General features: G+C 39.8%; 1 protein-coding gene across 7 annotated transcripts in view; it reads right to left on the bottom strand.

The window, feature by feature from the left end:
* Positions 1 to 24133, bottom strand: part of LOC114479033 (zinc finger protein 521-like) — a 161811-nt gene extending 137678 nt beyond the window's left edge. Inside the window, exons 1-4 of one of the 7 annotated variants that reach the window (XM_028472450.1) lie at positions 23879 to 24130; positions 23224 to 23264; positions 17230 to 17283; positions 3477 to 3677 (exon numbers count right to left, since the gene is read on the bottom strand). In XM_028472450.1, the coding sequence (XP_028328251.1) occupies positions 3477 to 3677; positions 17230 to 17283; positions 23224 to 23263 (295 nt within the window). In that variant the 5' untranslated portion in view covers position 23264; positions 23879 to 24130. Of the gene's footprint in view, positions 1 to 3476; positions 3678 to 17229; positions 17287 to 23223; positions 23265 to 23878 lie in introns of those variants that run through there. The other 6 variants (XM_028472449.1, XM_028472452.1, XM_028472455.1 and 3 more) reach the window with 6 other exon arrangements.
* Positions 24134 to 24633: the final 500 nt, after the last annotated feature.

Consider the following 24633-nt stretch of genomic DNA (forward strand, 5'->3'; position numbering starts at 1 on the left):
TAAATTATAACTGCATCCAAACTGCAAGTGCAAAATAATGTTGTAACTTCAAAGGGCGGTGCACTTATTCTAGGTTCAAAAGCGCATATGAGGAAAAGCACTTAAGCAGATGGGAGAATGCTAGATTTGACTGGGAATGGACAGTGTGCATATCTGGGATGAAGGTGCACAGTGACAGACCTAAGTGGAAGCACGCAGGCAGAATCCACACCGTTGCGTAGCTTTTCTGATTTACACGCATGGGAGAATAGGGCCCTCTGTGAATAATGGTGATTTTGTTTGTTTTGATATAGTTTTATTAAACGCAAACCTTAATGTTAAGCTAGTTCATCAAACGCCACACAGTGTACTACAATACTATAAACATGTAACACATTGTATCAGTGCTTTCTAGTTTGCAATTATGATGAAAATGATATTCGAGATGTTTAATGAATATTTTAATCATTTTTAATGCAAATACTTCAGTATACTTTCATCTAAGTAATATTTTGACTGAGCAACCTTTACTTGTATTGGCGTACAGTTTGACAAAGAGTATCTGTACTTTCACTCAAGTAATGAGGTTGAGTTGTCCACCTCTGATAAACACACACACACACACACACACACACACACACACATTTTGTTGGTGAATACCAGAATGTTGATATTTCTGCTTGGGGTTTTGAATTCTCAGAACTGCTGTTGATATTTCAATTATTACATTACTGGAGATTGTTTTGAAAGATGTCTATCGTCAGTGATGGGAGAGGGAATTATACTTTAAAATGTGGGCATATGCCAAGCTTACCATTTGTTCAGAAATCACAAAAAATGATGTCACAAATTGTGGCAAAAAATATAAGGGAAAAAACAAATTCCTCTCCTTTTAATCAGCCCACTTGTGCCGACCTTTATGGTCATATGTTTTTATCATATACAGGGTCCCTGGGGTTAATGGATTCTATTCCAGCTGACTGGGGGTTCAAGGCAGCGTCCCTGGACAGGAGGCCTTCTATCTCTATGTGCAAACACATAGATGAACCAGCAATATCAAACACCCACTCTCACAAATACAGTGTTGTTTCATACATATCCTCTAAACTGAGTTGGTTTTTACTTACATGGTGCCTCAATCTACGCATACGCTCAACACACACTAATTACATTTTAGCTCATAAATTTGTGTCAGATGGTGTGTTTCACCATAGGCTATCAGGTTTAACAAAGGAGGACAGCACCTGAAATCCTTCAGTGGGTAAAGGAACAAGTTAATGGAGCAATGATCTGTTTCCTACTATAAATATGTAATATTGGTAAATTGATAGCATCAAGTATTACACCTGAAAGTGAAAGGACACAAAGTGTTACCTACATATAGGGTCACATACAGTACATGTCCTGTGCATTCTTTGTAGATAAAGATGCCTATCATCTATGGTTTGTGTTTGTGAAAATTAAAAAAAAAAAAGGATTTTATTTATTGGTATATTTACCAGGGACAGTGTACATTAATATCCAGATTAAAAAAATGTACCAGATTTAGCCAGAAGGCTATTTTTCATCTGTAGTCCCTGGACAAGTAATACGCAGTCCTCAAACACAAGACAGAGAAGAAGAAAATCATTTTTCCTCTTTATAGCAGTTGATCTACAAAGGGTAAAGCACTTTAAACTGGTAGCTACTGTGTGTCACAGGAAGGAAGATTTAGCGTTAGTGTCATATTTGCGTTGTTTCAGTGAGCAGCGAAGCTTTAAAATATGTAATGTTATCTTGGATCAACTTAAGATGACACCGTAATTGCTATTCCACAATGTAATGACTTAAAGATGAGAAAATTGTTGCAAAAAGAAGAAAAAAAAGATCATTCCGACATGTATCAAACTTATTAAAATTAGACCATGAAAATTACTTAAGTCAACTAGTAAGAGGTTTGTTGATCCACAAAATGAACTAAATAGTAAATTTAGACACACAAAACTATTAAATAGACAACAAATATGAAAATTAAACATATCTAGAAAAATGCTATAGTGTTTGGATACTGATAGGTTACCAAGGTAACCGGGGGCTCATTATAAAGAGGCCAGACAGTGTTTTATTTGGTTTGAACTAAAGACAAAAAAGAAATTTTAAATCAGCAATTGTGATGCTTTGTTTAGACCTTTCATGTTTTAAGCTAGAGGTCCTTGAATGACTATAGAAGGAGGGTGAGGCTGCTGTAGGCAAGGACTCAGCTTTATTTGTTTCAACTTGCTTGGATTTGTTTTTTATGTGGTTGCCAGGACTGTGACTTAAGGGTTGCTATAAAACCACCCAATAACTTTGATATTGATGAGGCAGTAGTGGGAATATGTGTAAATGTGCTACTGCTACTTATTGTGTGAACTAGTTTTACTTGCCAATGTCACATTATTTGGAGAAAAAATACAAATACATCATAAACAAAAGCCCACAGAAAGGCTAAATATCCTCTTTGCCAGGAATTGGCAATTAACTGGATCAGTGATCCTGATCATGGTACCATGATCATTCACACTTTAAGGCTTGTAAGACACTTCTATCCCAATTAATAAAGATACACTAGGTTCAAATGTATGGGCACCCATTAAAAAAACAAGAAAAAAAACAATGGCGATGAAATGTGCAATCCGGATTCCATTTGTTTGCAGTAATAACATAACTGAGCAAAATTTCATAAAGACCGGTCAATTATGAACCGAGATGAAATTTAAAAATGTTGCCAATGATAAAAGATAAAAATTTTGGAATTTTTTATTCTTATCTAGAATCAGTATATTGATATGGATCTCCTCAAAGATTGTATGGAATCTTGTAAGGTCGATCTTTGGGTAAAATGCAGTCTTTTAATCCTGCTGACAAACAAACACACAAACAAACAAACAAAAAATACTAATACTAAAAATAGGGTAGAAAAACCAATTTGGTTAAATCCAATTTTCAAAAAGAAGTACATCAAATAATAAAGGGTTATATTTAAAAATTAAATCAAAATTAAACAATGGGTGAAATCTCTGAATTAGAATTGGTTCCTGACCTATAGAACAGGGGTTCTAAACACATTTAAGAATCTCTATAAAGAACAAAGGCAATGTGTGTGTGCCTATGATAGCCTCTCTGTGTGTTAACCATGTGATGGACAAGGACAGGCAGTTTGATCCTCATTTACTACTAGAATATGGATGGGCAGCAGTTTTTATAACCCATAAACAATATTTTATGAGTCCAATCAGAGTCATGTCTGTAAATGTGTGGACAAATGAAACCCTAAACAAGCACTCCCACAGCTCATTCATAAGTAGGGGACTATCTGTAGTGTGTTATGTACTGTATGTGGGATACCTGGTAGTCTGGTGTACCCTTAGTGCAGCATACTAGGACACAGTGTGTCATGTTCTGTGGTGAAGGCACAGAGTGAGAGTAGGGGTAGGAGCAGAGCTGAGTGGTGGCTTGGTGGGCTGAGCGTTGTTTACCTGTCAGCTGGCATTGATTAATCTTATGTTCGGTGAGATCGCTCAGCGACTCGAACACCTGCCGGCAGCTGTCGCAGCTGTGCAGCGCAGCCTCCTCGTCCTCCTCCTCTCCTTCCTCTCCTTCTTCCGGGGAGAGCAGCCTCTTCCTCAGATGCCTGGTCTCACCATCCTCCGCAGCCCTCTCGAGGGCACACTCTGTATCTGTAGGGCCACAGGAAATGACAGCAGCACATGGTCAGGTTGGCGACCCACACAGATGAGGCCCCTTCAGCTTCCTCTGGGTGACAATAAAATGGATTTCTAGACTCTGGATTTAATAAAAACAATAATAAAAGCTGTAATAAAAATGCAGGTTCAATTTAAGCCTCTGTAACTCAACCACTCATGCCATAACTGAGGTGTTGGCCAGGTCAGGGTGAGAGATATACAGGCAGGGAAAGTGGCAGAAAGCTCAAACCCCTCCACACACACAGACACACACAGATTCCAGTTATTAGAAAAGGTTTTATGTTGTGTTTGCCCTGCTTCACCCAAGCAAAACTTCAGTATATGAAACCAGACAGATGGGAATATGTGTAGTTAATAAATCCTGGATTGCAGTTGTGGTTGGAATAAAAGAAAATATGAAATTCTGCCAGTGAATGTTTAAATGCGTTAGTCGGCATCTATCAAAGGGGACAGACCTTGCCGTATCACCCTAACATCAAGTCCAGAGCTGTGGAAATATAGAGGGACACACTCAAACTGAAATTGGTGTGTGTTGTGTGTTGTCATCACGATACACTTGTCTAAATTATTCAGCCTTGCTCGCAGGCAGCCGCAGGTCGCACACATCAATATTCTTCAACCCATCTGCAGTTTTGTCTCTTGTTGGCTTTGTGCTGCAGCAGTGCCAGGGGTGGCTGACTGACTACCCTCAACCAGGGCTTGGGAACTGTCTTAAATCACCACCTAATCTAAAGTTCTTGGAAAAACCTCTGAGCAGAAATGGCCTAAAGGCTGTTTGTTGCCACAGCCATTACACTTTACAATAACACTGATTAACAAGCTGTACTTAAAATCAAACAATCATGTAGCTCTGGTTCGGCTTCGCCATTCCACTGGCAGCCATTTTAAGCCCCACTCATGCAAGTGTTCCTGAGTTGGAAACTCATAAGGGTACATTTGGGAGAAAGCCAGCTCTATTTTTTCACCTTACACACAGTTACCACAGCCCCTGGACAGAGCGTGTAGATGTGTGCAGGTGTGGGCGGACACTCGCTCGGGCACACACACGCTCGGGCAGCCATTTTAAGATCCCTTCCATCTGCAGGGTGCATCTAAACTGAAGATTCCTTGAGGAAAAGCATTCCAAAGCTCATCAAGGCCACCCAGGATTTTTCCTTCCCCTAACTCACGCCAAGTATTGATGTAACATCACACCCTCCATTGTCCTTCCCTCTTGTCAACCGAGGCTCACGGAACATGCCCTCTAAAAATATCAGCACCGTGGTCCCCAGTGAGACCATGCAGAACAGAACAGAAGGTGTTTCAAGAAAATATAAATCCCAACCCAATCCTCACAGATGCAGGCCTCTGCTCTGGGGGAAAGACTTCTGAAGGAGGCCAAAATACAGACAATGTAGGCTTATGACTCATTTATACACACACACACGTCACAATATGTGTATAAATGTGAAGGCTTCTTCTCTGTCTTTAACAGGGTGCTTGTGGAGGTGGGTAACACTTTGATATTTATTCACAGAGGCCTTTGCAAATCAGTAAATTCTCAAATATTACGTCCTGTCAACAAACTGATGGCTACACTTCAATACCTAATATTATCATATATAATATTAATAATGATTCATTAAGAATAATTATTAATAATGATTACTAACAATGCAATTATATATATCTTAATCTCATTTTAATACAATTGAACTCATCGAGACCAATAAAATGCATTGAGACCAAAAAACTACATAGACATGTGGGACGATCATACATAGACATATACTCAGGGCTGGTTTGGTAGATTGTAAAGATCCACAGCAACATACAGTAAGCAATCTAAAACCAGTTTTAATGACAACATTCAAATCAAACAAATTCACAAAATAAATGTTTTGCATTTTATCTTTGTTTATGCAAACATTTTGACTAAATGGTGGTTTAACTTTAACACAAGACATAAATGACGGTTACCCACTTATTCTATCTATTGCAGACAAACGTAGAGGGTGTAGTACTGTAGATAGAATAGAAATATTGAGATCATTCTGAGTAAAAGGAAACAATTTAAATGTGTAACTCGCACTCTATTACATTGAACTACAGTAGGTTACCTACGTAACCTGTTTGCATAATTTGAAAGGGCTACGATTCGTCATGAATGCAACAGAGGTGGCTAAAATACATCCATCTTTTACTTCAGTAATAGTACAGATACTTGCAATAAAATGTAGTCAAATTCTCACTCAAGGTGCAATAAAATGTACTTAAGTAAAAGAAGTAAAAAGTTCATTTTAAACTGCAATAATCAAAAAAGGTTCAGGCAGAGATTTTTGCTGATACAGAGAGAGAGAAAAACTATATATCAAGTAACTTTCTAACTGACTTAAATATTACGACAAAGGTTGTTTTAAAAAATGTGAAATTCTCAATAAGACTTCCATAAACCTTAGTTACCTTCAGTTGGCTGTGACAATATATAACTCCCCAATATTGAAATTGGTTATCTACCAAATTATAATATCTTACCTTTTACATGTAATTCTAGTATTTTATGACTAATTTACTTTTGAACCACACGAACAGGCTATTCTGGGCAGATGACTATGAAAAATAACTTATCCACACAGTGGTTCGTCTGTAATAAATTAGTCATGAATCTTAAATAGTGGATATTACTGTTAGCTCAGTAATGTAGCATGTTTTAATAAAGCTATCCATACAAAGCAATCATTTAGCAATAGAAACACTTTAAATTGACTTATAAAGTGCTAAATTAACTTTTATTATGTCTATGACTAATGTCTGTCTTCTAAGTCTGTTGCCACTGCTTATTTATTCCTGCTAACTTTCCCTTGTGTGTTTAATTTTTTTTTTTCACATATAACCTATAACCTACTTTAGAACAGTAACAAAATACTTATTTAAATACTTGCCATCCTTAATATATTATTATATTAATATATTAACATATATAAGTATTTAACAACTGCAAGGCATTTGGAGAACTAGAATCTGCAATACAATATCTTACTTACTTGTATATAAGTACCGCCTTCGTCCTATAGACCCCATACAAATGGAAACGATCGCCGAGTGCGCCCAGCCAATAAGCTTTGATTTCATGTTTGCAGGTAAATATGATTTTGGCTCTTTCCTGACCCATAGACCTATATCAATGCGACCAGATGCGACCTTATGTTCCGCGATGCGCATGCAGAAAAGTAGAGGCGTGGCTTCTGGTAGGTTACAGAGGCAGGGGGAGGAAGTGGAGCTGTTAAGGGCGGGACATCAAGACTTTCAGCTTTAAAGGTCCTATATCATGCATTTGTTCTCAGAACCCCAAAAACATAGTATTTGAGGTTTATTTTTCCAAACTTGCCTGTTTTCCAGAGTTTTAGCCTCGGAGAAGTCACTTTCTGAGCAACTCTACACAAACAGGCTGATTTGTGTCTTACTTATGCATATTCATGAGTGGGAGTGTCTGTAGATGGGGACACTTACTTCTTCCTCCCCACACGGTGACATAGGGCCAGAGGACGGCCCGCCCTCGTCCCGCCCACTCCGTAACCGAGCTCATGCTGCTTTATGAACTAGGGACAGATCATGGGGGCGGGGCATTCACCGGTACATACATAGACTGTAGAAAATATATACATAGCACTGCGGGAAGGACGCTGAAATGCTCACCTCGTGGGCGTGTCTGTTTACATGTCAATGGCCACGGTTACATGATGTTTTTTAATTCGGAATTAGTTATTCCGAATGAAATCATTCAAAATTAAAATGTTCTGCTTCACGTTTTCATGGAAACAGTAATTCCCAAACTGAGGTTTACATGGAAAACCAGTTTATTCGGCTTTAGTTAATTCCGCTTTAGGTCTGGGGGTTGGGAAGGCTCTGATTGGACAAGGGGCGAACATGACACAACAAACCTTTTATTGTCAGTTGTAACACAGAAGACCACACATGACAACAGCTCGACAATAACACACTTTGGTCCACGGAGCGGAAAAGATAGGAACTATTAATCACCGGTAACTAAATCCCAGTAAAACTCCGTGAAACAATAACCAGGAATAAATAGTTGCTCCCTGGTAAAGATAGTAGCTCGCTTTGTGATTTTACTGCCTGTGCAGCAGTATGGGACGCATTTACTCCGTCTCCGGGTCATAGTATCACCCGTCCAATGAAGCCTGTTCCGTTTGCTGATCTCCTTGTGTGTGATAAGTCCATGTGTCCGTGTTAATGTCATCATGTTTATGTCTCCGTCCATCCCCTTTTTTCATTATATCCATGTCTTTTAAGACTCTTATAAAAAAGTGTTGGCTCTATTCTGGGCCACCATGTTGGATCATGTCGTCACCCAGCGCGTCATCGCCGCAAGTCGCACATATGCAGAACAACTGGAATTAACTTAAAGAGGAATTAAGTGTTTTTAACTGTTTACAAGAAAGAGGAATTATTTCATTCGGAATTAAAAACAGAATAAACCAGCCACCTAATTTGAAATTAAGTTTAATTCGGAATTAGCATTAGGAATTAAGTGTTTACAATGTCAGGTTAAAGAGGAATTAACTTTTATTCCGCTTTTAAAGAAACTGAGTTCCCATGTAAGTGTGGCCAATCACGGCAGAGAGCTTCCTGGAGGCGCGGCTTCTCCAGCTCAGTGCCGCGTCCAATTTGTCATCAAAGTGGGAACGCGTCATTAAATTGTAGTGAGGTGTTTGGGCTCGCAGTAAGAAAGGAGCAAATCACACTCTAACTAATGATTGAGGGAATCAATGAAAAAAACACTTTGTGCATGTGCATGAAGCCCAAATAGCACTTTATGATGTTTAAAGCACAAAAAAGTCTATTTAGCTTAACATGGACCCTTTAAACAACTGATTGTCCAATATGTAGGTTTAGCAGCTGTATTGGTTTGTGCACAGTGTATTCCTGCATTAAGATGACAGACAAAGTAGGTGAGCATTGCGTGTGTGTGTGTGTGTGTGCACCTCTCATTAGTTATAGCTGCTAGTTAAGCACACGCAGCGTGCTGCTGAGGGGGGAGCATGTCAGACTTCTTTTTGTTTTCATGTTTCTTTTGTCCCTGGCAAAGTATATGAGAGAGATGTATTATTTTACTGTCAGTGAGTTGCAGTGTTTTTCCTTTGTCTAAAGGCAATGACTTGTAGGCTGTTATTTTACTAAAACTATACAATGTACATACATGTTCACATAATTTATTATTACAGTATAAATACAACAATAATATTTATGGGAGTTTAAAGTGTGATTTTCTAAACCTCATTTAAACATATCAGTACTTGTTTGTAACATTTGTATACATAGGCCTACACACAAATTGAAGATATTATGCATAAATATAAAAGCTTAGATAGACAAAATTTGAATTTTTTACATCATGATTAGCACTACAAATAATTAAAAATTACATTCATGGCTATACTGTATGTCTTGAAAAGGTGTGAAATACTGCTGTGTGTTTTATGTGCATCAGACTGTAGTTTATCATATTTCATTCTCTGAGGTGGTTGAAACAAACACATTTGTAGATTCTCCATGAGTCCCTTTTTAACTTTGAGCCCCTGCCCCTTCAATGGTCTCTGCACAGCCCGGCTATGAAGACAGCCTCTCAAGGAAAAGTAAAAATGCACCTAATTGAAGCTACACAAATGCATCATTTGCAATCTCTTGAGGTGTGCAGACACTGCGCCTAAATGTCCCTTTTTTCTTCAAGTTGGGAAATATATACAGTACTTCAAATACAAACTGCAAACGAGATTTTCAAATTGTTTCCTTTGCTCTGAATTTCCATAAAAACCTGCACAATAATTCACAGCACGAGCAGTTTGTACTAATTCTCAAACACTTTTCCTTGGCTGTTTTCGGCTGCACCATGTGACCTCTGCAGTGCTGCTGTCAAGTTGAGGTTGTGCTAGAAGTACAAGCCACAACATGTTTAGAGGGGCAGTTTGGAAAGTCAGAGTGAGGGACAGATGTGTTTGGTGGGAGGGAAATTTGACACAGCAAGGTCACGTCCAACCGTGGGATTAAAGAGCTGCATCAATACTGAGGTTCCTAGGCCTCTGGGCTTCATACAGTAATCCATCAGATCAGGACATCCTCTTCCCTTCTGTCTCTACAGGCTGGACAGAAGATCGATAATGGCATGCCTGGAATAACTGACAATCACACGTGGAATATTGGGAGAAGACGGACCCCATATTAGAATTTTTAATCAGTACACTTGTTAATTTGGATAATCAGCTTGAAAATGGCAGCACAGAGGAGTAAATCTATATCATCTGCTAATCCATATTCTAATAAGGTTCTAAGGCCATCAGCTCTGTGACGATGAAATTCTCCATAGGGGGATATAATGATGATCTTGCTTGAAGATTTCAGCGGGTGGATTGCTCGTCTTTACAGCACAATAAGTATAATAAGTATCAGGATCTGGATAGTGATTGACGTCTAAGCCAAAGCACATCCATCATTCACAGACTTGTGATGTGTTATGATGACATTTATCCTGCCACAATCTTCATTTTGTATTGCACAGTCTTCCAGACCTCTCCCTCCCCAATATTTATATGAATGAATATTTCTGCTTTTAAATATTAATAACCCTTTAATTGATATCTCTTTTATGCTCCATTAGCCCCAACGGGGACCCTCAGTCCCTGGCAGGGAGGCTTATCCCCCCACTGGAGGCCCACACACTGAGACAGGTGGAGACGCTGACCACAGGGACAGAAAAGGAAGTGAACACAGAGTAAAAGAGTATAAATATAAGCCTTTGAAATCACAAGAAATGGATCACATATGCAAGCAAAACTTGTTTTTTCAAAAAATCAAATCAAAATCAAGCATTTGCAACAAAGAAAAGAGACAGCCAAGTTGAAACAACGAAAATTCTTAAAAGTGAGAATATCATATGAAACAAAGCAGAGAGTAGCAAAATAAAGAGCTACAGTGATATATTCTGCTGCGGTTTGTGCAGTAGTATTAAAACATCATTATCACGGTCTCCACTTCCATCCTCCATCATTTTCTACAGAGATCCAAGATCTTAAGATGTCCCCCCATCCCTTGCCCGCCCTCCAACCACCCACCCCAAGTTCAAATTAAGAATTCATTTTAACCAGCGAGCAGCTTCTGTCGACACGTGTCGGCGGGCCTGATCAAAGGTGAGTACGCTCCTTTATCAGAGTGAGGGAGGCTGTCAGAAATAGGAGGACATTAAGATTGAATAACCTTCACACGCTTGCCGGCACCTCATTATTTAAAAACTTTTTCGCGCACCCACCGTATATAGGTCACGCCACACTCTCATGGCACATGTGCCTCTGAGTGTAACCTCCTCTGTGTGAATGGGATTTGGAAATCTTTCAGCTTAAAGCGTCACATCCACCAATCCCCCCATCATTAAAGAGCAACTATACCCAATGGCAAAGTGAGGCAATGAGCATGACACTTGTAAGATTGTTAAAGATCCATACTAACAATTTGAATGGCAAAGGTTTTTGATGAATCAGATTTGTGGGCTCATACCAACAGCAAGTAAAATGTATTTGCTTTCTCTCATAAAGACTTATGTTAAAGCATATATACAAAAAAATGGTTGCATTTAAATCTGTAAATAGCCAAGCTTAAAGTGACATATTAAAGAGTATTAGAGTAGCACAGCAGGAAAAGCTATAAAAAAATTACAGGAGAAGCAAGAAAAATCAAGGTAGACAACACAGGAAGCATCACATAAAGGCAGTCACACGTATAATTACAGGTGTGCACTGTACCCTTAAAGTCTCAGCAACACGTCGGAAAAGGCAACAAAGAAAAAGCTCACAGAGAAGAATGGAAATCAAAGCAGCTGAATGAGAAACAACATTTGAACATACCAAATGCTTTTTCTCTGTCTTACTCACTCCCTCACAGGAAGTGATAATATTGAACGGAGCGCCTAGCTACACAATTAGTGAAGTGAAACATCAAAAGAAATGAATAATAGAGAATATGATTTTCTGAAGTGGTGGAGTAAAAGAGTCCTTTCCTCTTCCTGCTGTATCCAGCCCTGCAGTACATTGATCTGTGGGCAGCCTCAACCTCCAGCAGAGCCTGAGGCCTGCGACGCCAGAATGACTTCACAGCATCTCTGCCACCCAGACAGATCCTTCATATCTCTGCAACCTCCTCTGTTAGCCTCTGTTCACTCCACTTTGAGGAAAAATAGACACGCACGGCCAAAAGAAAAACAAAGTGAGAAGGATGGAAATAAGAAAGAGATGCACATATAAAAGAAGAAAAAAATGCACTGAGCATGTGGGTATAATTACAGACAGGCTGCACAGTGGTAAAGCCAAAGCTGCCGATCCTAAGCCTGCTCCAGACTCTCTGGGTAAAAAAGCGCACTGCCTCATTAAATCTCAGATATCACACTGTTCCTGCCTCTCTATACCATGCATAATACTGTCTATCTTTTGGAGGGCCTCTTTTGTTAGCATTTCTCCTTTGCCTCGGCTATATATCAAACATGAATGAGAAACAGGATGCAGGGCCTTGTGGAGCCAAAGAAGAGCACAACTGGGGGTCTACTTATGAGGCAAAGCGTGGCACCATGTCTGATTAAGCCCTTAGCTTGTCAGAGATTTAATGGTGATTGTAGCCCTGTCTGTCAAAAACGGAAAAGCATTCAGAATATGGTGTTTTCTGCTGCTTTAGTATGACCGAACAATGGCTTGTTTAGGCACAGGGTTAACTGATGTTATAATTCAGACCCGTCAAAACAGATGGTGTCCCCTCGTCACACCTTTAAAAACTTTACCACAGCTTGTATCACAATGACCATTTGCCTAGCTGCATCCTGGGGAGGGGGTTAAAATGTGTTCGACAAAGTCAAATGAGAAAAGTAGAGATTAATTTTAACGCCCTTCTGATTTCTCCACAGGCAGGCATCGATCATGAGGCGGCTGTCTCCCCACACTCTGGAGATGGTGTTGGTGCAGGAATAGAGGAGCAGGGAAAGGTTTGTGTGTCTGGGGGGGGGGGGGTTGTTGTATTCAGCACACTCATTAGCTCTGCTTTGGCTCTGGATGACAGGAGGTCTCCGAGGCAAATCTTCCTCTCATGCCCGCTCCTTCATCCCTGGAGCTGGGGCTATAGAGGGTTAAGGAGGCAGGTTTTTTCCCTGCCACCAACAAATTCCTAATGATATGTATTAATTAAAGGAACTCTAAAAAGCTTTCTCTCAGACATGACCCAAATTTCAGTAAAAATGTATTTGGTAACTGGAACAATAACAGAAACATTCTAGTCCATAGGAGAAATGTTGGCAAAGTCCTGGGTTTGAACCCTAGGGTAGACACTTGGGTCCTTTCTCTTTGGAGTTTGCATTTTCTCCCTGTGCTTGCATAGGTTTCCTCTGCGTACTCTGATCCAAAACCACGTATGACTATCTATACGTTTGCCCTGTGATGGAGTGATGCCCTGTCCATAGTGTATGGCCCACCTAGCACCCTTTGAGAGCTAAAATAAGGGAATGACTAATATTGAAGTATGGGTATAAAACTATTTAATGAGTTGTGGGGAAAAAAACTATGTTTGGGCACTTATTTTTAGTGTATGAAGTTTATCAAGACTAAAATCCGTAGGTGAGATTAACACCCCAAAAAAAGTGTGAATTTTTTAAAAAATGATCAGGGTTTTTCGTTTAAAGGAGCATAGGCAAGGATTTTGTGAAAAAATAAACAAAATAATTTTAAGTCTTTTAATGCTAATGGCCCACACACATTTCCCCCTATTTCAACAGATTGTGATACATTTTGAACTGCTGTTCTGGATGCAAATTTCCCAGTTCTGTAGACAAGACATCAAATGACGCTGATGGTGACGTCAAATGACACTAGTGCGCGTTATCAATGGGTTGGAAATAAACCGGAAGTTAAAAAGAATGAGAAGAAGACAGCTTGGAGACTGAAAGAAGACAAGCACAGTGGACTCAACTACTGTTTGGTTCCACAGAGGCATGTGCACAGTAAAGTGTCACATGGACAACGTGTAGATAAATAACTGTGTCAGAGTTGGAGTGCAGATCAGGCCGCATTTTTTCATCCGAGTCCGACCCAACAGTGAAAACTTCTTTCTTTTTTCATAGAAATGACATATTTACATTTGTTTTAGTGGTAAGAACGAATTTTATTAACAAACAACTGTTAATGTCAACATCAGATCAGCGCACGGGGAACAAGCAAAAGTGAAACACAAACAGGGGTGCAGTGCACGCAAGAGACCCATCGGATTTATTTACATAATCCATGTATCAAAGATAAGGATAATCCATGTTATTGGGCAGAAAAAGGAATTTTTCAACCTTTATAACTGTCTTCCTCTGTTCCATCCTCCCTGCCCCGCGAATCACTGCTCTCACTGTTACAGTTAAAGCTGCATTCTGCCGCAGCAGGAAACGAAGAACGCTGCGTGCAAATGACACTGGCCATGGTTACATGGGAGCTTTAATTCCTCTTTAAGGCAGAAAAAAAGGTTAATTCCTCTTTAACCTAACCCTGCAAACATTTAATTCCTAATGCTAATTGAATTCCAAATTAAACTTAAACCCAAATTAGGTTGCTGGTTTATTTTGATTTAATTCTCCTTTCTTCTTAACTGTTAACAACACTTAATTCCGCTTTAAGTTTATTCCGGTCGTTCTGCTCATGCGCGACTTGCAGCGATGACACGCTGGTGGTGACATAATTTAAGATGGAGTAGAACCAACACTATTTAATAAGAGCCTTAAAAGACATGGATATAATGAAAAGAGTGGATGGACAGAGGCATAAACATGGACTTATTACACAGACATCGGCAAACGGAACAGGCTTCATCGGACGAGTGAAACTAAGACCTGGAGACAAAGTAAATGCGGCCCCATACTGCTGCACAGGCTGTAATATCACCAAGTTTATTATTGTACCGGTTGTTAGAGGAACGATCTTTACCAGGGAGCAACTATTTATTCCTGGTTATTGTTTTATGGAGTTTTACTGGGATTTATTTACTATTATTTATTTATCTGTTTTCCGCTCTGTGGACCAAAGCGTACTTCAAAATATATAATAAGATTTATCAAAATAAAGGTGAAAACAATTCTTATGTGTGGTCTTCTGTGTTACAACCGACAATGAAAGGTTTGTTGTGTGTTATTCATGATAGACGTTATACCTCATGTTTGCCCCCTGTCCAATCAGAGCCTTCCCAACCCCCAGACCTAAAGCGGAATTGAATTAAACCGAAACCGGTTTTTCCATATGCGCGACCGTGGCTCAGGTGGTAGTGGGTCGTTTTCTGATCGAGAGGTTTGGTGTTCGATCCCAGTACCTGACTATGCGTCGAATCCCAGTGGTCGACTAGTGCCTTGCATGTCAGTCCTGTCCCACTGGTGTGTGAATGTGAGAGTGATTGGGTGAATGAGCTGATATGTAAAGTGCTTTGAGACTGCTTCAGTGTGGTGATAAAGCGCTATATAAAAATGCTCTATAAATAAGTCCATGTAAACCTTAATTTGGGAATTACTATTTCCATGTAAACCTGAAGCAGAACACTTTATTTCTGAATGATTTAATTTGAAATAACTCATTTCGAATTAAAAAAACATCATATTACCGTGGCCACTATGTGAACGAACCCGACCACCAGTTCTAAATATCTGTCCAAACTCAACCCGTCCAGTGTCGTCGGCTCCCTTTGGGCTTTGGTCGGGTGTCCATACTCTAGTTATAGTATCTAATCCGCTGTGCTCCAATGCTAAACAGTTGATGCGCGCCCCCGCGGCGGCTTGGGTGATGCAGTTACTCTAACCACTATGATGTCACTATGAAGTCTGATTTCTAGATCCTGCCCTATGCTCCTTTAAGGAAAAAACTCTTCCTGGTGCATCCAATTTTGGGTATTGTAAAATTTCCAAAGCCCCTGGTACCATGAGTGTTCTGTTTAAAAATGAAAAATCTTTGTATGTTGACTGGTAGAGATTTTTTAAATGCTTTAAATAAAATTAACAGAGTATAATATAAATAATAAAGAATAAAGAGATTATAAGTGTGTGATAAATATTCAGTCATGTATAATTATTATTGCTCGTTTTTGTAATAGGAATAATGGACGTATGGAACTTTGATAATTGTTTCCAGACACTTCAATACAATAGGTGAGATAGGGAAGTACTAAGGAACAATATAACATTTGAAGAGCATCATGGTCCAGAAAATGTTTAGCTTTGTTCATAAGTGAGAGGCTTTTTGAAATTTAGTTTTTTATGTCTGGTGTGGGCTTTCCATGTCAGTTTATTGTTAAATATTACTCCAAGGAATTTATTTTTATAATTACCAAATATCAATACGTTTGATTTATTTGTATTTGCAATTAATTTATTATGATCCATCCAATAATTTATTTTGTTAAGTTCTCCATTCACCGTACTTGTAAGTTCATTATAATTATTGCTACTATAGAATATATTTGTGTCTTCAGCAAACATCAAATCAGTATTTACAAACAATAACACCATCCCACATCAGGTTGATAAATGCTAATTGAATCTTTAAAAATTACATTAACTCTTCTGCTTTATATTATAGTCGACTATATCTGGAACAGATTTAGTCGACTTTTTCCCTCTCTTCTCTCAATTTTATTTTGTTTATGTATAAACAAGTAATTAAAATTAAAATTAAAAACAATGTCAAATATTTACATTGGTCAGATACAAATTTAGGATTCTTACATGGTTTTGTTTAATTATTTTATTTTAATCTTACTGTGGTAACTGTGGTAACAGTTTCACATTGACAAAACCAACATACATTTCTATTTTCTTATTTTAATTACCAACCAGATACTGAGGAAGAGGATCGCAAAATTAACCAGCATCTCCTGATAAGAAGCAAGAAAAATTAGACATACTATATGTAGAAATGCATGAACCGCTTGTATTTTGTACTAAGAAAACTGGGTAAATGCCAGATTAATGTGGCAGCCTAGAGTACTGAGGGCCCCACGTCTGCTGGGCAATACCATCCATATCAAGTTTTTAAAAAAACACACCTGAGACGTAACCTTTACTAGAGACAAATTAAATGAAAATATACAGTATGGTGCATCAGGAGCAGGCTTCACTCATAGGAGGCTTTCTGCTAGCCTGACCTGAATTACCGCTCTGTTCCTGGAGGGCCTTTGTGAATGGCGCACGTAGAGACAAGACACATTCATCTACGTAGCTGTATTCCATGCAGAAGGAAAAATGGCAATAACGCACATGAACACAAGGACAACTATATGCACATTTGCATACATGCAGAGGAAAGAACATAATCTACTGAATGACAAAAACACATGCAGCTCATACTCAAGCAATTTTCGCAAAAAAATCTTAATAACAGGGAAAAAAAACCTTCAAATCACTTTGTTCAAAACAAAGACTCAACAGACATATGATCCACTCCAGTCGAAAATAATAAAATATGAATTGGAGCATTACCGCTTGGAATGGCAGTCTGCCCGGGACTGTGCTGGTCCTCTGTCACATTGTCTTCTACTGCCAGAAAAAGAGGAAAAGAAGAAATAGAAGGAAAAAAAACAGTTAACAGTGGGGAAAAAAAAGTCAGATTTTCCACTTTTTTATTATTGACTTTTGAGATCTTCTGTACATAAACACCATGAGAATTCAACAGCTCTTGGACAACTCAACCTGTGGTTTGGGAACACACACACAAGGCTTTCATATGTATGAGGTTTGGCAACAAGGTAAACAGCAACTCATATGAATAACATATTGGACTGGGTAATGACTTGATGAATTATAAAGGCCTCCCAAGACATCCTCCCAACATCAACAGTGAGTTGAAAAGAAACCAAAATTTAAAAGAAACACCTTGATGATGATGACCAAGAGGGTTCCAGAAGAAACTAGGTAGGCATCAAATAGAAAGTACACTAGGATAATTGTATCATGTAAAACATACAGTGAAATATGTATTTGACCACCAAATGTGAAGTTCTAAGTTTCTTTTGCTCTTTACAGAGCGTGTGACACATCAGTGATGGCTTGGTCTGCTCATTAAGAGAATGGCAACTACACCACATTTGACTTTTTGACAACAGCACAGGCCTTGGAAAAACAGGGCTCACAGTGTTGAGTTAAAGGTATGAAGTTTTTAGATCCAAGCCTTTTTGGAAGTTGTGCGACTTCCTTCTGGCACGTCAAGTACAAGAAATGAAATGGATTTTAACAGCGGGAAGAGAACAAAAGAGTCTCCCACCTGTTCCATGTAAAATGAGGGTCTCACTGAGGACTTCTTACACCTCTGCCTTCCACCCCTGGCGTTGAAATGTTTTCTCCATTATGTCTTTTCTTTCTACCCTTTCATTTTCTTGGGCAAAGAGGAAAAGGGGAGTCTGACAGGACCTCCCAGTAGGGGACTGAGGTACTGACTGAAAGCAGAAACTGGCGCACTTTAAAAATTGCACAAAATATCCTGTACTTTGCATAATTAAGGCAGAATCCTACGGTGGCAGAAGCCTTTTCCTCAGGGGAGCTTGAGCCGAAGTCAAGCGGGGTGTCAAATCGCAGTAAAAAATGAAGAAGAAACCGCAGAGCTGTTTCTTCTTAAAGACGAAAAACAGCTCTGCCGTTATGTTTGCCGATGGGCTATGAGACCAGCCAAAACTGATCCCCTGAATGATTTTTTCCTACAAAACACCGAAATAAACTGCCTCTCGTCATTGATTCCTCCCTCATTAACACTCATAAATGATGGAAAAATATATGCAAAACAAACGGTCATGGGTCTTGCAATTAATTAGCAAAATCAATTAAAAGTGATCAAACAGATGAAGTTGAACACTACGGAGACACTTTTCTCAGAGCCACCGAGGACGACTGCATCAACCAACAGAGAAACCTTGTCCTGTTAAAGAAGGCCACAGTGACTGCAGCCCTGAGAGTTTAATGACTTTCTCCAGCACTGTTGAGCGCCGAGCATCTAGGATCATTTAAATGAGCTAGTGATGGGGGTCCCAATAAATCCCCCATGGTTTTACCAGAGATTGACGGTTTCAGTTTTGATTACCGTCCCTGTTGGTGAGAAGAGGGAGTTCAGGCAGAAAAAACGATTTCAAAATGCCATAAGTGCTAAAACAACATGGTGGGTTGTGACAATTTGTTTCCACTGTGAACTTATTAAAAGTTGTGTCTTTTAAAGTAAACAAGTTCCATCAGTGTGCACCTTTCTAATAGATAATTAAACAAGATTGGAACAATCGTGGAGGGTGAGTTCTTGTATGAGGTATAACGTAGAATTGACTGGACATTTATTAACAATCAAAAGCAAATTTAAATGGAGGGGCAGCTTTAATTAATACACATGACAGCTCCTGTTCATCTTAGGATGGCTTCAGTTCAACACATCTCTGTCCGCGCTTTAAAAGCATCACTGCTATCAGTTAATTAATGTTTGACAAGGTACAGTGTATCACTCAGCTGGTAACATGCTGTAATCATGCTGCTCAGTTTTGTTGATACAATACCAAACTCACATGGGACCGTTTGAGCACGGCTCCTTTGATTTCTTAAAATGCAGAGCAGCAAAAAAAACATAATCCCACAACAAGTGGCAAGAATAAAAGGCCACTAATTAACATGTACTACCCCCCCCCTCCACACACACACACACACACACACACACACACACACACACACACACACACACACACACACAGCGTAGACAAATGAAGTGTCCCCATCAGGAGTAATAATTCCCAGAACAGTACATTTACTTTTTAGGAAGGGTTGAAAGTTAGATAAAAATTGGGGAGCAGCAACACTGAATGAGAATCCAAATACACACTTTCACACATTAAAAATCCTGCTGAGTAAGGAAACAGCACCAAATAGGTCAATATAGTGTAATTTAGAAATCCAGACAATAGTGTGTGTGTGTGTGTGTGTGTGTGTGTGTGTGTGTGTGTGTGTGTGTGTGTGTGTGTGTGTGTGTGTGTGTGTGTGTGTGTGTGTGTGTGAGCTTGTCTCAGAAAAAGCCCTGTGTGTGTTCCTGGATATGTGTGACTCATCTGCTTGGTTACAGCCAGCCCGGCCGATACAGTGACGGACACAATGGCTGTGTAATCCGTCCTGACTGACCGGGAAGGAGACGCTCGCCACAGGGACTACAACTCAATTTAGCTCGGGTCGAAAGGTCAACCCTCCTCAATTAGGGCTGGGAGGGGAGAGAGGGGAGGGGGCGCACTCTACACATGAATAACTTTCCTGATGAGCATTATTTGAACTGGTGATTGGTGTCATAAATAATTTGAAACAGGAGTTGTGTAATTTGGATAATCCTTGTTGTAAAAGCAGATCATTATTGAAAAATGATAAATCCACTTTTAGCCTTACAATAGATAATCTGGTGCTGTAATTACAACAAATTCAACATCAATGCACACAAACGAGAGCGAAAGAAAGGAATTTGACGAATTTCGATGAAGCAGCCGTGCATCAGCCACAAAATCTAAGATGGGGAGAGAGACGTGCCATGGAGAAGGAGGAGATATCGGCCACCTCCCGCAACACCCAATCCAACACACTGCGCCGCATGTCAACAGCAGCGACAGCAGGGCTAATGGGATTTTTCCAAGGCTTGATCATAATTTCCTTAATGATAATAGTAACCATATTTTTGTGTCACATTAGAAAAGTGTTAATGGGTGTTATGCCACAGATCATTAATTGTGTGCAGGCTGGAGCGCAGCAGCTTCCTATAAAAGTGAGGATGACGCAAGCCTGACCCTGACGACATTGTCACAGGTATGCAAAAACACCTGGAACATTGTCCCGTGTTTAAAGAATTAGGAAGATACACACACACCGTAAATCTACACGTACAGTGTAGTCATGGTGCTAGAAAAAAAAGGAACATTTTTTGTTTATTTTTGTCATTATTTTGTTTTTTAGATCTAAAGTTTGACATTTTATGTTTTTTAAATTGCTTTAATTAAGATTAAAAATCTGCTTGTACTTGTTATTATCTAAAAATTGTACATGTCTCTACTTTTAAATTCATTACAACTACCAGAAATTCCCTAAATTAATTTTCTGTGTATGAATTGAAATCAATTTAAACAGGTATAAAATTTCTTAAAATGATATTAGAGAAACTGTCTCTCATTCACTCAACATATGCATTAAATATTCAAGGTGTGGGTGTCAAAACTCTGGTTTCATGATAATTACTATACTTAGAGGAGCTGGTATACAAAATGTATTCACACACCTAAATGACAGACGTGAAAACTTTGTTTCTCAAACTATTGACAAATCAGGACCAAAAATAATAAACACTCCAAACCCACGTCTGTTAACTAGACATTACAGTGAACTATAATACAGACAAAGTGGCAGTCAGATGTAGGATTTAGAGCGAGATCCTCCTTCCTTGTTGCTGCCCGCCTCTGACGGAGGCAATGTGCTGACCCAAAGCGTCTGCACATCAAAACAAAATTACAATGTGCCTAAAGTGGAGAAATGTCGGAGGCTGTGGATTGAGTAAATGTCAGTGGGCTGGGGTGAGGTGTTTGCATATAAGCGAATGATGTATGGTCTCGTCCTGTGCCATTTATTCCCCCAAGCAATAACGCAGCCGGATCTGTCTCTCAGACTTAATTGAAACGGGACTTGTAATGCTGTCCTTTTCCTCGATGGGATCAAAAACATAACCTCTGACTCCCACAAGCAGCCAATACTCAAGAAATGGGTGTGTGTTGGGGATGGTTCACCGGGGAGAAAGAAGTGCCAACTGTCACAGCATTATTTTCTCATCTGTTGGACAAGCACTCCAAAACTACACTCCCCACAGCAGTCACTGAAATGCTGCACATAAGTCCTGCTCACTTTGCCTGGTCCACTTCTGTTTAGCTTCTCTGCAACAGAACAAAGTGTTCCACCTCCGGGAAAAGTAAGGATCATCTACTTCCACCATTGACCCACAGACAATCCGAACAGATGAAACCTGAACTGTGAACTGTGGAAAATGTCAAAGACAGATCGAGGAAAAATTCACTCAATAAGGAATAAAATGCAGCAATACAAATCTAAAGAATCCTCTTTCGTTTCAGGAATCTCCCTAATCCAATGATCATTACCAGTGTAACATCATGTGAGGAAAGTGTGACTTTTCTAAGAATTACAAAAAAAAGTTATTAAGTACAATACATCTGTAGAAGTGACTCTCTATGTTTGAAAACGTAGGCAAATAACAATAGCCTCTGCCCATCATTCACTGGGTTCCTTCCTTACAACAACATGGTGTGTCTGCAATTCTGCTCTGCTCCAACAGCCAGGACAACAACAGAGAAGTCGGGACTTCTGGATTGATTGGAAATATTAGTGAATACCCATAAATCATATGTATAATTTATAGTTATTAAGTAATATATATATTTCTTAAAAAAATAAACGTGTTTTTTTTTTTTTAATCCTGCTATTTATTGCACACACACACACACACGCGCACACACACACACACACACGCACTTGTAGCATGTAGGCATGCTGGCACGAGACAATAACATTCAAGTGACATGTCTTTTGAGGGAGGACAGCGAATGTCAAGGCGGCTAACAAGAAAAGCAGTTCTCTGTGAGAGAATACATCTATGTATGGAGCTGTTTACTGGGAATAGAGCAGTGCAGGTCTGGAGGTTGATGGTCGGAGGATGTGCATCCACTCACATTTCCACCTTCCTCCTGGGTATTGATTTAAAATGGTGGCTTCTTCAATGTACCGCTGGAGACCTATGTAATGTGAACAAGGTGGAAGTCGGGTAAGAAGGGACGGGGGGCACAACCTTCATGGTGCAAATCTGGAATTGTGGACATTATTTGCTGGGAAGCCAATATAAAACACAAAGTGAAAATCTACCACCAAACACACACACACACACACACACACACAACAGTCCTCACTGCACAGACATGTAAAATATACTATAAAAAAGTTAGTCTTTTTCCGTGTCTATATATGTGTGTGAATCCCTCCCTCCTTCTATGCACCTCAGTAGATCACTATTACCAACTGTTAAAACAACACACAAAGTAACAAACACTTGGAAAAAATGTCTTTAAATCGTACACACGGACATGGTCCAGTAACAGGTAAAAACGTTTTCTTAAGTTTACTCTATGGCGTCACGTGACCGTGCACCCCCTTCCAGGCTACGGCTCTGCGCTCCGACCCGAAGTGTCTTTAACGCATCCAGATGTGCCTTTTAACCTGCGCAGATGCTGCTCCCTTCCATCAGACCACAGTATCGAACTATTCCCCCCCAGTTAGACCAGAAGCTGCTTCACGACTGATCGTAAGCCCAGTTAAACGCGGAGCTGCCGAAATGCGTTAAGAAATAGAAGAATGTACAGTTACATTTAATGAGTTCAATCCATCTGGAGCTCATATCTGGTGGTAAACACACACACTTACCTTTAAGGGATCTTGGTTTAGCTTGCTTGCGGCGCGACATCCTACAGAGAAAAAACGCTGAAGTTGCTCAGTTTGTGTCTGGCAAATTTAGTCTAAAGCTGTAAAGTGTCTGTAAATGTCCCTGACCAGAGCCGCGGCTGGCTGTTTACCATTACAGGACGCAAGTCAGCCGCTGGCCGCGCGTTCCGAACATGCCGTGACACTGTTGGTGATGATGGTATAAAATCCAATTAGCCTGATCGGTGCGCAGGGTGTCAGGAAAAGTGCGAGGTTGCCGAGATCCCGTCATGCGCGTCCATTCTCCGGGAAAACACACACGCGTGACGGCAATGTGCGCGTTTGGAAATCAAAGCGATATGTTTGCTTTTCGCTCGGCGTCTCAAACAGACACAGCAACACGGCTCCAGTGAGAATGCAAAAAAAAAAAAAAAAAAAAAAATCAACAAACCAAAAAAACAGGAGGAAAAATGATCATGACACTTTTCATTTCCTCTCCATCTAACAGTATCCAAACTATCGCAGTCTCTTCCTTTTCTGCCTCCACTCTGCTATTCTGGGATTAGGTTCGGAATCTGTTCTAAGTGAGCGTCTAAATTGCTCTTAAAAGAGGATGAAGAAGCGGAGAGAAGATGGAAGCTCCCTCCTCATCACAAACCTGCAAGGTCTTGGACTGCGCTGTCGCTCCGGTAGTCCACATAATAATGGAAAATGGAAGCAAGGCCCCCAAAGCCATCAGGATGGCTCCAGAGGGGGCCCCTACCCCGCAGGGACTCGCTCTGTACGTAATCACTGAGGAAATCATTGTCAGCCTGCCTGCACTCACACACAGACAGAGAGGCATGATTAAAATCCGAGGGTTCGCACTAAGATGCGGATGACTGGATCTACGAGTCCCCGGATCCGGAGTCAGACTCCAAACCCGGCGTCGCTCACCCTGGCGGCTTCTCTGCTGCTATCGGCCAGTACAGAGGACGAACTGGTCCCCCTTCTGGTAGAAAGGGCTCAGCAAGACATTTGTCTTTATCTCATGTGCAGGTGTGCGCAAATACATAACGCTTTTCAAAATACAATGAAATAATGTTCATACATTTCTAATAATTTGGTTCCAATAAAGCATTAAAATATATCTAAACTTGTATCTGAGTTTTGATACTCACATATATTCTTTCATGAGTTAATTTGTGTATGGATCTCTTTGATGCAACCCCAAAGACCAGCAGAACAGTGCTGATCTAAAGTCAGTCTGACTTTTTATTATCTATATAGAGTTGAACATGTACAATCCAACTTTACATTTTCTAAGAGCTTGTACAAAAACAAGACTATTATTTTTATTATTTTATTATTATTATTATTTTTGTAGATTTGATTTTTTGCCGTAGCCCATAACCTGCCTATAACTTGATTATG

This window comes from Gouania willdenowi, chromosome 17, assembly GCF_900634775.1.
Source record: "Gouania willdenowi chromosome 17, fGouWil2.1, whole genome shotgun sequence".
Taxonomy (NCBI): Eukaryota; Metazoa; Chordata; class Actinopteri; order Blenniiformes; family Gobiesocidae; genus Gouania; species Gouania willdenowi.